General features: G+C 54.2%; 1 protein-coding gene across 10 annotated transcripts in view; it reads left to right on the top strand.

The window, feature by feature from the left end:
• Nucleotides 1-14561, top strand: part of LOC126947140 (PI-PLC X domain-containing protein 1) — a 29078-nt gene extending 14517 nt beyond the window's left edge. For 6 of the 10 annotated variants that reach the window (XM_050777772.1, XM_050777775.1, XM_050777771.1 and 3 more), the window contains exons 2-7: nt 2722-2869; nt 5905-6041; nt 6867-6995; nt 7538-7693; nt 9166-9349; nt 13887-14224. In XM_050777772.1, coding sequence (XP_050633729.1) covers nt 2743-2869; nt 5905-6041; nt 6867-6995; nt 7538-7693; nt 9166-9349; nt 13887-14125 — 972 coding nt within the window. In that variant the 5' untranslated portion in view covers nt 2722-2742 and the 3' untranslated portion in view covers nt 14126-14224. Of the gene's footprint in view, nt 1-1614; nt 2133-2721; nt 2870-5904; nt 6042-6866; nt 6996-7537; nt 7694-9165; nt 9350-13886 lie in introns of those variants that run through there. The other 4 variants (XM_050777767.1, XM_050777768.1, XM_050777773.1 and 1 more) reach the window with 3 other exon arrangements.

Here is a 14561-nt window from a genome sequence, read left to right as displayed (position 1 = left end):
TGGTCTTGAACTCCCGACCTCAGGTGATCCTCCCGCCTCGGCCTCCCAAAGTGCTGGGATGACAGGCGTGAGCCACCGCGCCCTACCTTCCTGGTGATATTTTATAGGAGATCCATTCGTGGTAAGAAAATGCTTTTCCTTCTGAATGGCAGCATGAGCATGGATAATCAGGAAAGCGTCCAAGGAATCAGCATCCACGTTAGCTACGTTTCCCTGGCGTAATTTAAGTGCTTTTATAAGAGCTGTCAGCTAATTGAGCTCTTGAGTCTCCGGAGAGTGACTTTGCTTATCTTGCTTTACTGGCTGTTTGCTGGCTAAGAGCTGTCCCTAGAGGGCAGTCGTCCTGGCACATTGTGTGCAGTGGAAACAGTTATTTCCTAGGCTTAACTTGGAGGCTTTTCATGACAGTAGAGCTGGCATGACAGTGGCTTGGAAACGTATGTAAATAGGTCCTCCTAACTACCACTCAGATTGAGAAAATGATTGGATTAGAGTTTTTCCTGAGATGCCCCTTATAGGAAGTGGGGAGGCCTGGAAGAGGGAGGAGAAAGGAGAGAGGACAAAGGAGGGAGGCCGGCTCTAGTGTTTAGAAGGAGGTCTGTTTTCCTTCCATTTCCGGAATCGCCCGGGGCCGTGTGCTGTGATGGCATTTGGAGCCACTGGAGCAGGGGGTTTGCACCCACTGACCTCCCACTCTGGGAGCAGTTCTGTCCCCACTGCTTTTCACCACAGGCTGGGCAGGAGCGAGGTGACTCTGTCTTGCTGCCCGGCCATTCCTTTTTTTTTTTTTTTTTTTGAGGCGGAGTCTCGCTCTGTCCCCCAGGCTGGAGTGCAGTGGCCGGATCTCAGCTCACTGCAAGCTCCGCCTCCCGGGTTCCCGCCATTCTCCTGCCTCAGCCTCCTGAGTAGCTGGGACTACAGGCGCCCACAACCGCGCCCGGCTAGTTTTTTGTAGTTTTTAGTAGAGACGGGGTTTCACCGTGTTAGCCAGGATGGTCTTGATCTCTTGACCTCGTGATCCGCCCGTCTTGGCCTCCCAAAGTGCTGGGATTACAAGGCTTGAGCCACCGCGCCCAGCCATTCCTTTTTTTAAAATGTCCTGGCCTGCCACACTTTTAGCAACTACCGGATGCACCTGGGGAGATCTTGGAGTTTGCAAGCCTGCCAAGCTGTTGCTAGAGGCTTTGTCCTTCTCCTGAGGTTTCTCTTTTTCTTTTGTGCCTCCTCCTGGTGCCTATTATTATTATTGTTATTTATTTTTTTGAGACGGAGTCTTGCTCTGTCAGTAGGCTGGAGTGCAGTGGCGTGATCTCGGCTCACTCCACGTCCCGGGTTTAAGCGATTCTCCTGCTTCTGCCTCCTGAATAGCTGAGATTACAGGTGTGTGACACCACACCTGGCTAATTTTTGTATTTTTACTAGAGACGGGGGTTTCACCATGTCGGTGAGGCTGGTCTCGAACTCGTGACCTCGTGATCCGCCCGCCTCGGCCTCCCAAAGTGCTGCCCGGCCACGAAGAGGATTTCTGTTCCCACTAGGGGACGCTGTTGACTTAGAAATACCGTGCACTGGCCGGGCGCGGTGGCTCATGCCCGTCATCTCAGCACTTTGGGAGGCTGAGGTGGGTGGATCACCTGAGGTCGGGAGTTCGAGACCAGCCTGACGAACATGGAGAAACCCCGTCTCTACTAAAAATACAAAAATTAGCCGGGCGTGGTGGCAGGTGCCTGTCATCCCAGCTACTCGAGAGTCTGAGGCAGAAGAATCGCTTGAACCCGGGAGGCGGAGGTTGCGGTGAGCTGAGATCGCGCCACTGCACTCCAGCCTGGGCAAAAAGAGCGAAACAACGTCTCAAAAAAAAAGAAAAAAAAGGAAATACCATGCACCTGCTAGAGAATTAGTACCAAGTAACTTTACTTAGGGGGAAAGGAGAGAACCGTATTCCTGGAAGCCTGAGCTGTATCCCTGGTCGACAGCATTTCCTGGTGTGGCCCAACAGGATTCCTTCCCTAGGCTGTAAAAATTCCCGTGCATTCGACAGAGAGACCGCGGATAGAGAAGGAAGGGAAGAAGGAAAGCTTTGCGGTAGGATAGCTGGACGACAACCCTGAGATTAAAGGACAGATCTGAGGGTGAGATTCGTCCCATCCTCACCGCTCTCGTGAATGAATTCCCGGCCAATGCACCAAACTGCTACGGCTCCGGTGACTGGAGGGACACCCGGGTCCTTGGTCTCGCGCCAGTTTAGATGACATGGCGTGGACACACGTGGAGTGGTTTTAAGGAACGGAGAATTTATTAGGCAACAAAGAAGGAAGGGAGAAGGCCAGGAGTGATGGCTCATGCCTGTCATCCCAGCACTTTGGGAGGCCGAGGCAGGTGGATCACGAGGTGCCTCAGCCTCCCGAGTAGCTGGGACTACAGGTCCCCGCCAGTACGCCTGGCTAATTTTTGTATCTTTAGTAGAGAGGGGGTTTCACCATGTTGGCCAGGCTGGTCTTGAACTCCTGAGCTCGCGATCCGCCCGCCTCGGCCTCCCAAAGTGCTGGGATGACAGGCGTGAGCCACCGCTCCCGGCCCCTCTCTCCCCTTTCTCAGGAAGTCTGATCTCCACCCCACACTCTCCACCACCCCAGCCCCTCCCAGGGGAAGCCATGACCCCTGTGTAAGCAGCACAACTTTAACCATAAAAAATCTCTCTCTCCTCTTCTTCTTCCTCAGGTTGCCCAGGGTTCACCTCCGATGGGCGGGCAGGTGAGCACTTCCAGCAGCTTCTCCAACCTGCGCTGCAGAAATGCGAACGAGGACTGGATGTCGGCACTGTGTCCCCAGCTCTGGGATGTGCCTCTCCACCACCTCTCCATCCCAGGTGAGGGTGGGGTGGGGTGGGGCGGGGGCTGTTACCTCTGCGTTCCCCAGTGGAGATGCTGGCTGTAGGAGCAATCCTGGGTGTGGGGAAATCCTGCAAATCACACTGACGTGCGTACACATATGTACATAGGCATGGACATGCGCAGACATGGACACACAGAGGCATGCACACATGTACACACGTATGCACAGGCATCTATGCACACATGCACACGTGCACATATGCACACATACACACATATGCACACACACACATTCACACATACGGACACACATATGCACACATACACACAGACACACACACACGTGCATACTGTGTTGGTCTGTTCTCACCCTGCGAAGAAAGACATGTCTGAGACTGGGTAATTTATAAAAGAAAGAGGTTTAATGGACTCACCATTCTACCTGGCTGGGGAGGCCTCACAGTCACGGCAGAAGGTGGATGAGGAGCAAAGTCACGGGTTACCTGGTGGCAGACGAGAGCGTATGCCGGGGAGCTCCCCTTTCTGAAACCATCAGATCTCAAGAGACTTCCTGTCATAGGAACAGCATGGGAAAGACCCACCCCAAGATTCAGTGACGTCCCACCAGGTCCCTCCCATGACACCTGGGAATTGTGGGAGCTACAGTTCGAGATTTGGGTGTGGACACCGCCAAACCATATCACATACACAGATGCACATAGACACATAGGCACACGTGCATGCACACACACGCATGCACACATGTGCACACACACGGAAACATACACATGCATGCACACACAAATACATATGCACTCAGGCACGTACACTCACATTCATACACATGCATGCACACACAAATACATACACACATGCACTCAGGCACGTACACACACATTCATGCACATGCATGCACACACACATGCAGATACCCACACATGCACATGGAAACACAGATGCATGCGCACACAAACACACATAAATGCACACACATGCATACACCTATAAACACATACATGCACACACGTATGCACACATGCACGTACCCACACATATGCACATGGAAGCACACATACACATGGAGGCCCATGCAGGCACATGTATACATGCACATAAGCACACACATGTACACACACATGTATACATGGACAGAGGCTCACACATACTCATGCACACATGTCTACATGGATGTAGGCTCACACACATATGCATGCAGATGTGCAGATGTGTCCACACATACTTATGCATATTCATGAACACACACATGCACAGGTGCACCTACACATGCACACACGTGTATATCCATATGTAACGTTGCACATATGCACACACAGGTATCCATACACATACATGCATATGCGTCCACAAACATGTACATACATTGCACATAGACACATATGCATACACGTATGTATAGACGCTTGCCCCTATGCACACGCACAGGTATATGTGCATGTACACATATACCTACACATGGACACATGTAGATAAGGCACATACACATGCACAATGTATACACATTTGTACTTATGCACACATATATGCACATGCACATATACAGACGTGTGAACACATGAGGCTATGTGTGTACACATGTGTGCATATGAGTACATATACATGTATATCTTTGTATATGTATATACAGCTATGTGTATATGTGTATATGTACGTGTATGTATATATGTGTATATGTATGTGTATATATATGCGTATATGTGTATATGCGTATATATATGTGTATGTGCATATGTGTATATATGTGAATGTGTATATGTGTATATATATGTATGTTGTATGTGCATGTGTATATATACATGTATACGTGTATATGTGTATATGTGTATATATGTATGTGCATATGTGTATGTGTGTGTATGTGTATATATATGTATGTTGTATGTGCATGTGTATATATACATGTATACGTGTATAGGTGTATATATATGTATGTGCATATGTGTATATGTGTGTGTATGTGTGTATATGTGTATGTATATATGTGCATGTGTATATATACATGTATATATGTATATACATATATACATATACATTTTCAGTTGTATATATACAGATATATACATATCTGTATATACACAATATTTACGTTGATATTTAAATGTTATATTCATAAATGTATTTGTATACATTTAAATATACGTATCTTAACAACAACTACGTGTCATAGGCAGCAAATGCAAACGTCAGCCATCAGTCAGACTCCACAAAGATCTGTGTTTGTTGCGGCTCCCATGACAAGTGACCACACGTTAGGAGACGGCAAACAACAGAAATTTACTTTCTCCCAGTTCTAGGTATAGAAATCTGAAACAAGATATGGGCAGGAGCACACTTCCTCCTGAGGCTCGAGGGGAGGGTCCTTCCTCCCTCTCTCAGCTCCTGGGGGCTCCAGGCATCCCTGGGCTTGTGGCCGCATCACTCCAGTCTCTGCCTCCGTCTCCACGTGGCCTCCTCTGGGTCTGTGTCTCCTAAGGACACCTGTCATTGCATTTAGGGCCCACCACAAAGCCAAGATGATTTCATTTTGAGAGCCTTCACTCAATTGCATGTGTAAAGACCCTATTTCCAAACAGGTTCTTGGGGGGGTTAGGACTTGAACAGCTCTTTTGGTGATCACCACTCAAGTCATTTAAATTGTGTTCAGTTCCTTCTGGAGGCTCTAGGGGAGGATCCTTCCTGCCTCTCCCAGCTCTTGGGGGCTCCAGGCATCCCCTGGGCTTGTGGCCGTATCACTCCAGTCTCTGCCTCCGTCTCCACGTGGCCTCCTCCTCTGTGTCTGTGTCTCCTCCTCTGTCTCTTACATGGACACTTGTCACTGGATTTGGGGCCTGCCCTACTCCAGGATGATCTCATTTCAACCTCATGATATCTGCAGAGACCCGGTTTCCACACAGATCCCGTTCCCAGGTTCCAGGGGACATGAGTTTTGGGAGACGGCGTCCACCCCTCCCGCCATGCCTGTGCCCGTGCTGTGGGCGGGCGGCCGAGCACCTCACAGCAGGTGGCAGGGACGGGCCCGATGGTGACATGTCCGCGTGTGCTTTGCTCTCAGGGAGCCACGACACCATGACCTACTGCCTGAACAAGAAGTCCCCCATTTCGCACGAGGAGTCCCGGCTGCTGCAGCTGCTGAACAAGGCCTTCCCCTGTATCACGCGCCCCGTGGTGCTGAAATGGTCCGTCACCCAGGTAGGGTCTGAGTGGTGCCCTGTGGGCTCAGGAGGCAGATGGTGACTGTGGGTTTTGCAGCAAAACACAGCCCCTATCCCAGCCAGGGAGACAGGATGAAAACCAAAACCTGCTGTCCACCCAGAGCCCCCTTCCCAAAGGCAGAGGAGAGGGGAACACTGTTTTATTTGCTTATTTTATTTTAGTTTTCTTGAGACGGAGTCTCCCTCTGTCACCCAGGCTGGAGTGCAGTGGCACAATCTCGGCTCACTGCAAGCTCCGCCTCCCGGGTTCAAGCCATTCTCCTGCCTCAGCCTCCCGAGTATCTGGGACTACAGGCGCCGCCACCACGCCCGGCTAGTTTTTTGTGTTTTTAGTAGAGACGGGGTTTCACCATATTGGCCAGGATGGTGTCCATCTCCTGACCTCGTGATCCGCCCGCCTTGGCCTCCCAAAGTGCTGGGATGACAGGCGTGAGCCACCGTGTGCCCGGCCTGTCTCCTTATTTCTGCCCCAACTGCAGCCCCTTCTGGTGACAGCTGGAAAGAGGGTGACTGGGGACCTGCAGGGACGTGGGTGAGACCCGTGTCAGGGCGGGGGCAGGTGCCCTTCCCCAGGACAGAGTCTCGCAGGCTCTGCTGAAAGAGGCCAGGTCCCCGGAGATCAGGTTTTCCCAATGCAGGTCCCCGTGGCTGCAGAGCTCCCAGCACCAACAAACAGCTGTTGTTTCAACGTCCACGTCCCCCTGGACAGCAGGACGTGTGGGTGGACAATCCCACAGCCCGTCCCTGAGCCCCCAGGCGCGGCGCTCAGCCAGGCCGACCTGACGGCAGCCTCTGTCCACAGGCGCTGGACGTCACGGAGCAGCTGGACGCCGGGGTGCGGTACCTGGACCTGCGGATCGCTCACATGCTGGAGGGCTCGGAGAAGAACCTGCACTTCGTCCACATGGTGTACACGACGGCCCTGGTGGAGGTGCGGCCGGGCTGAGGGGGACGCAACGGGGAGAGCCGGAGGTGGCCAAGCTCCCGTGGGGACGAAACAGCCACATGCAGATCTGGACAGGAGATGCTCGGCCTTTAATGGGATGGGGACGTCACCTGCAGACCCAGACAGGAGACGCTGACCCCTGGGAGTCCGTGACGGGGGTTTCTTTGTTGCTTTTTTTTTTTTTTTTGAGATGGAGTCTTGCTCTGTCGTCCAGGCTGGAGTGCAGTGGCACGATCTTGGCTCACTGCAACCTCCGCCTCCCGGGTTCAAGCAATTCTCCTGCCTCGGCCTCCCGAGTAGCTGGGATGACAGGCGTGTGCCACTGTGCCCCGCTAATTTTTCTATTTTTAGTCGAGATGGGGTTTCACTGTGTTGGCCAGGCTGGTCTCGAACTCCTGACCTCAGGTGATCCGCCCGCCTCTGCCTCCGCCTCCCAAAGTGCCGGGATGACAGGTGTCAGCCACCGTGCCCGGCCTTCCCCGTGTTAGAGTCATGCAGGACTCAGTCCGGCCCCCCGCCCTCCCCAGGACACACTCACGGAAATCTCGGAGTGGCTGGAGCGGCACCCGCGTGAGGTGGTCATCCTGGCCTGCAGGAACTTCGAGGGGCTGAGCGAGGACCTGCACGAGTACCTGGTCGCCTGCATCAAGAATATTTTCGGGGACATGCTGTGTCCTCGTGGGGTGAGGAGGGGGAAGGACGTCCCCACGTCTGTCCCGGGGCAGGGGGATCGTGACCCTCAGACTCCGTCTGCCACGCCCCGGGTGTGGGTGCCGCGATGATTCCTGTAGCAGGCGAAGCTGCTAAACGGGGCTCCCGGCTCTCCCGCAGTGCGGGAGGGACCCTGGTGAGAACTGCTTCCCGTGACGGGTTTGGAAATGTGTGCAGTGCCAGCCGGGTGCGGTGGCTCATACCTGTCATCCCAGCACTTTGGGAGGCCGAGACGGGCGGATCATGAGATCAGGAGATCAAGACCATCCTGGCTAACACGGTGAAACCCCGTCTCTACTAAAAAATACAAAAAACTAGCCGGGCGAGGTGGCAGGTGCCTGTCATCCCAGCTACTCGGGAGGCTGAGGTGGGAGAATGGCTTGAACCCGGGAGGTGGAGGTTGCAGTGAGCCGAGATTGCACCATTGCACTCCAGCCTGGGCGACAGAGGGAGACTGTCTCAAAAAAAAAAAAAAAGTATATATACACACACACACACACACACACACATACACACAGCATCTTCCTGGCTCCATGGAGCCCCCACCCCCGGTCAGGGTCCGTGTGGTTTCCCCAGGAGCCCAGGCAGCAGCCTCAGAACGGCAGAGACACGTGCCGGCCCCGTTCTGTACGCGGGGCCCCCCGTGTGCACGTCTGTTCCTGGCTACAAATGTTCCTTTTAAAACATTTGTAAAATAAAAGAAAAATTTTTTTCGATACTGAGTCTCGCTCTGTCTCTCAGGCTGGCGTGCAGTGGCGCGATCTCAGCTCACTGCAGCCTCCGCCTCCCGGGTTCGAACGATTCTCCTCCCTCAGCCTCCCGAGTCGCTGGGATGACAGGCGTACACCACCACGCCTGGCTAGTTTTTGTATCTTTTTTTTTTTTTTTTTTTGAGACGGAGTCTCGCTCTGTCGCCCAGGCTGGAGTGCAGTGGTGCGATCTCGGCTCACTGCAAGCTCCGCCTCCCGGGTTCACGCCATTCTCCTGCCTCAGCCTCCCGAGTAGCTGGGACTACAGGTGCCCACAACCGCGCCCGGCTAATTTTTTGTATGTTTTTTAGCAGAGACGGGGTTTCACCGTGGTCTCGATCTCCTGACCTTGTGATCCGCCCGCCTCGGCCTCCCAAAGTGCTGGGATGACAGGCGTGAGCCACCGCGCCCTGCTAGTTTTTGTATCTTTAGTAGAGACGGAGTTCCACCACATCAGCCAGGCTGGTCTCAAACTCCTGACTTCAGCTGATCCACCCGCCTCGGCCTCCCAGAGTGCTGGGATGACAGGCCTGAGCCACCGCGCCCGGCCAGAATTTCATTTTCGGTTTATACTCACGTGTCGGGCCGTCCTCCCTCTCCGGCGTCCACACTTCTCGGCCTTCCTCTCTCGCGGGTGCCCCCCGTATCCCCGGCTCTCCTCTCTCCCCCGCACCCTTAACTCTGGTCCCTTGCAGGAGCTGCCGACGCTGCGGCAGCTGTGGTCCCGAGGACAGCAGGTCATCGTCTCCTACGAGGACGAGAGCTCCCTGGGCCGGCACTGCGAGCTGTGGCCAGGAATCCCCTACTGGTGGGGAAACACGGCGAAGACCGAGGCCCTCATCCGCTACCTGGAGACCATGAAGAGCTGCGGCCGCCCAGGTACCAGGGCGCGCCTGCTGGGGGTGGATTCCACACAGCCTCCTGGACGCCCTGCCGGAGGCCGGGTCCACGTGGACTGAAAACAATTTAAAAGGAATCCAGGAACTGGGCGTGGTTAAGCCTGCACCTGTAATCCCGGCACTTTGGGAGGCAGAGACGGGCGGATCACAAGGTCAGGAGATCGAGACCATCCTGGCGAACACGGTGAAACCCCGTCTCTACTAAAAATACAAAAAATGAGCCGGGCGTGGTGGCGGCACCTGTAGTCCCAGCTACTCGGGAGGCTGAGGCGGGAGAATCGCTTGAACCCGGGAGGCGGAGGTTGCAGTGAGCCGAGATCGCACCACTGCACTCCAGCCTGGGCGACAGAGCGAGACTCCGTCTCAAAAAAAAAAAAAGCACCCAGGGAGAAGGCAGTCCACATACATTGGTGGGAGGAGGGATCAACAAGGTGTGGTCCATCCACGCTGTGGAATATTATGCAGCCATGAAAAGGAACGAGGCTCTGATGGGCATGAACCTTGAGGACATCACGCTCAGTGAGAGAAGCCAGACACAAAAGGCCACATAGTGTGTGAATCCGTTTACACGAAATGCCCAGAACAGGCCAATGCAGAGACAGAAAGAGGATGAGTAGGTTGCCGGGGGCTGGGGAGGGGAAATGAGGACGGACCACTTCACGGAAACGGGGTCTCCCTTTTGGGGCGATGAGAATGTTCTGAAACTAGGGAGAGGTCGGAGTTGCACAATGTGAACGCACTCTTTATTTTTTTAGTTAATTCTTTTATAGAGAAGGGGCCTCACTGTGTTGCCCAGGCTGGTCTCAAACTCCTCGTGTCAGCTGGGCGCGGTGGCCCACACCTGTGATCCCAGCACTTTGGGAGGCCGAGGCGGGTGGATCACGAGGTCAGGAGATCGAGACCATCCTGGCTAACACGGTGAAACCCCGTCTCTACGAAAAATTAGCCGGGCGAGGTGGCGGGCGCCTGTAGTCCCAACTACTCGGGAGGCTGAGGCAGGAGAATGGCAGGAACCCGGGAGGCGGAGCTTGCAGTGAGCCGAGATCGCGCCCCTGCGCTCCAGCCCGGGTGATAGAGCGAGACTCCGTCTTGGAAAAAAAAAAAAGGTAACTTTCTAGTGTGTGAATTTCACAATTTTTGTAAGAGAGCCACCGAGGGGCTGTGAGGTGCAGGCAGCACTGGCAGGAGCCCGAGGGCTGGAGGAAGGAAGGTCCTCCCTGAGGGGATGGTGGCAGGTGCGGCCGTCTCGGTCCTGCTGCATCCCACGGGGTCAACGTAAAACCCAGTTCACCGGCCGGGCAGAGGAGCAGCTTTTGTCAACTTGGTCTCTCGCCCTCACAGGTGAACCAGATTAGACTTCAGGAATGTCTCTTTTTTTTTTTTTTTTTTTTTTTTTGAGGCGGAGTCTCGCTCTGTCGCCCAGGCTGGAGTGCAGTGGCCGGATCTCAGCTCACTGCAAGCTCCGCCTCCCGGGTTCCCGCCATTCTCCGGCCTCAGCCTCCCGAGTAGCTGGGACCACAGGCGCCCGCCACCTCGCCCGGCTAGGTTTTTAGATTTTTTAGTAGAGACGGGGTTTCACCGTGTTAGCCAGGATGGTCTCAATCTCCTGACCTTGTGATCCGCCCGTCTCGGCCTCCCAAAGTGCTGGGATTACAGGCTTGAGCCACCGCGCCCGGCCATGTCTCTTATTTTTAAACGGAGTCTTGCTCTTGTCGCCCAGGCTGGAGTGGAGTGACGCGATCTCGGCTCACTGCAACCTCCGCCTCCCAGGTTCAAGCGATTCTCCTGCCTCAGCCTCCCGCCACGCCCAGCTAATTTTTTTATTTTTAAATTTTGAGTAGAGACGGGGTTTCTCCATGTTGCTCAGGCTGATCTCGAACTCCCTACCTCAGGTGATCCGCCCGCCTCGGCCTCCCAGAGTGTTGGGATTACAGGTGTGAGCCACCACACCTGGCCTTTTTTTTTTTTTTTTTTGAGACAGAGTCTTGCTCTGTCACCCAGGCTGGAGTGCAATGGTGCGATCTCGGCTCATTTTAACCTCCGCCTCCCGGGTTCAAGTGATTCTCCTGCCTCAGTCTCCCGAGCTGGGATTACAGGGGCACACCACCACGCCTGGCTAATTTTTTGGTGTGTTTTTACTGGAGAAAGGGTTTCAGCCGGCCGGGTGCGGTGGCTCAAGCCTGTAATCCCAGCACTTTGGGAGGCCGAGACGGGCGGATCACGAGGTCAGGAGATCGAGACCATCCTGGCTAACACGGTGAAACCCCGTCTCTACTAAAAATACAAAAAACTAGCCGAGCGAGGTGGCGGGCGCCTGTAGTCCCAGCTACTTGGGAGGCTGAGGCGGGAGAATGGCGTGAACCCGGGAGCCGGAGCTTGCAGTGAGCCGAGATCGCACCACTGCACTCCAGCCTGGGAGACAGAGCGAGACTCCGTCTCAAAAAAAAAAAAAAAAGAAAGGGTTTCAGCCGGTTGGTCAGGCTGGTCTTGAACTCCTGACCTTACATGATGATCCCCTGGTCTCAACCTCCCAAAGCGCTGGGGTGACAGGCGTGAGCCACCGTGCCCAGCGTAGAAATAACCGTTAAAAACCACTCAGAGAACTTGGCCATAAACGTCTGTTGACTCTGCTGTCTCTGGCTGAGGAGTCAGTCCAGCTGGTCCACACCGGGGCACTGGAACGGACGTCTGGGGCAGCTTCTGCAAACACAGCTTGCAGACCGCATCCCTCTGCCCCCAGAGATGGTGGCTCAGCAGATCTCCGTGGAGACCGAACATGTGCATTTGTAATTATTGCAGAGGCTCCACTTAGAGAATCACTGGTCAATGTCAGCCCTCTCCGTAAGCCTCATAACAGACGGCACAGACTTAGTGCCTCAGACAACAGCATTCTTCTCTGTGTATCACATGGGATAAGAACGTGGACATCTTTGGGGCCATTATTCCGTCTCCCACGTGGGATTAGGACGTGGACATCTTTGGGGCCATTATTCTGTCTCCCACGTGGGATTAGGACGTGGACATCTTTGGGGCCATTATTCCGTCTCCCACGTGGGGTTAGGACGTGGACATCTTTGGGGCCATTATTCTGTCTCCCACGTGGGATTAGGACATGGACATCTTTGGGCCCATTATTCCGTCTCCCACGTGGGATTAGGATGTGGACATCTTTGGGTCCATTATTCCGTCTCCCACGTGGGATTAGGACGTGGATACCTTTGGGGCCATTATTCCGTCTCCCACGTGGGATTAGGACGTGGACATCTTTGGGTCCATTATTCCATCTCCCACGTGGGATTAGGACGTGGACATCTTTGGGTCCATTATTCCGTCTCCCATGTGGGATTAGGACGTGGACATCTTTGGGGCCATTATTCTGTCTCCCACGTGGGGTTAGGACGTGGACATCTTTGGGGCCATTATTCTGTCTCCCACGTGGGATTAGGATGTGGACATCTTTGGGGCCATTATTCCGTCTCCCACGTGGGATTAGGACGTGGACATCTTTGGGGCCATTATTCCGTCTCCCACGTGGGATTAGGACGTGGACATCTTTGGGTCCATTATTCCGTCTCCCACGTGGGGTTAGGACGTGGATACCTTTGGGTCCATTATTCCGTCTCCCACGTGGGATTAGGACGTGGACATCTTTGGGGCCATTATTCTGTCTCCCACGTGGGATTAGGATGTGGATACCTTTGGGGCCATTATTCCGTCTCCCACGTGGGATTAGGATGTGGATACCTTTGGGGCCATTATTCCGTCTCCCACGTGGGAATTAGGACGTGGACATCTTTGGAGCCATTATTCCGTCTCCCACGTGGGGTTAGGACGTGGACATCTTTGGGGCCATTATTCCGTCTCCCACGTGGGGTTAGGACGCGGACATCTTTGGGGCCATTATTCTGTCTCCCACGTGGGATTAGGACGTGGACATCTTTGGGCCCATTATTCTGTCTCCCACGTGGGATTAGGACGTGGACATCTTTGGGTCCATTATTCTGTCTCCCACGTGGGGTTAGGACGTGGATACCTTTGGGGTTGTTCACCACCCACCACGTGTTTGTTTGTTTTTCTGGGGGGACGGAGTTTCGCTCGTTGCCCAGGCTGGAGTGCAGTGGTGTGATCTCGGCTCACTGCAACCTCCGCCTCCCAGGTCCAAGCAATTCTCCTGCCTCAGCCTCCCGAGTAGCTGGGATGACAGGCACCTGCCACCACGCCTGGCTAATTCTGTATTTTTAGTAGAGATAAGGTTTCTCCATGTTGGTCAGGCTGGTCTCAAACTCCTGACCTCAGGTGATCTGCCTGCCTCTGCCTCCTAAAGCGCTGGGATGACAGGCGTGAGCCACCACGCCCGGCCCCACCCACCACCGAAGTTCCCCTGATTTCCTTGTTGGATGTGATGCTTTCCAACTCGAATTCCTGAGATCTGAACGTCCAACCATGTGACTAAGGGGATCAACGGGCAGGTGAGGCACCTGACGGTGTAAACCCGTCCCCCCACCGCCCTGTTGCAGGAGGGTTGTTCGTGGCCGGCACCAACCTCACGGAGAACCTGCAGTACGTCCTGGCGCACCCGTCCGAGTCCCTGGAGAAGATGACGCTGCCCAACCTTCCCCGGCTGAGCGCGTGGGTCCGAGAGCAGCACCCGGGGCCAGGCTCACGGTGCACCAACGTCATCGCGGGCGACTTCATCGGAGCGGACAGCTTTGTCGGGGACGTCATCGCTCTCAACCAGAAGCTGCTTTGGTGCTGACGTGGGGGTTCAGGACGCGGGGGCTGAAGTTTCACCCCCTGCTTCCAAGTACCGTGACTTTGTTGGGGCCAAATATTGGGGATCATAGGACCGATAATATGTTTTCTTTTTCTTTCTTTTTTTTTTAAAATCGAGATGGGGTGGTCGGGCGCGGTGGCTCACGCCTGATCCCAGCACTTTGGGAGGCCGAGGCGGGCGGTTCACATGTTCAAAAGTTCAAGACCAGCCTGGCCAACATGATGAAACCCCATCTCTACTAAAAATACAAAAATTAACCGGACATAGTGGCAGGTGCCTGTAATCCCAGCTACTCGGGAGGCTGAGGCAGGAGAATCGCTTGAACCCGGGAGGCGGAGGTTGCAGTGAGCGGACATCCTGCCATTGCACCCCAGCCTGGGTCACAGAGTGAGACTTATTTCAAAAAAAAAAAAGAAAA

The sequence above is a fragment of the Macaca thibetana genome, chromosome Y, assembly GCF_024542745.1.
Source record: "Macaca thibetana thibetana isolate TM-01 chromosome Y, ASM2454274v1, whole genome shotgun sequence".
Lineage (NCBI taxonomy): Eukaryota > Metazoa > Chordata > Mammalia > Primates > Cercopithecidae > Macaca > Macaca thibetana.
This window is presented reverse-complemented; position numbering and strand designations above follow the sequence as displayed.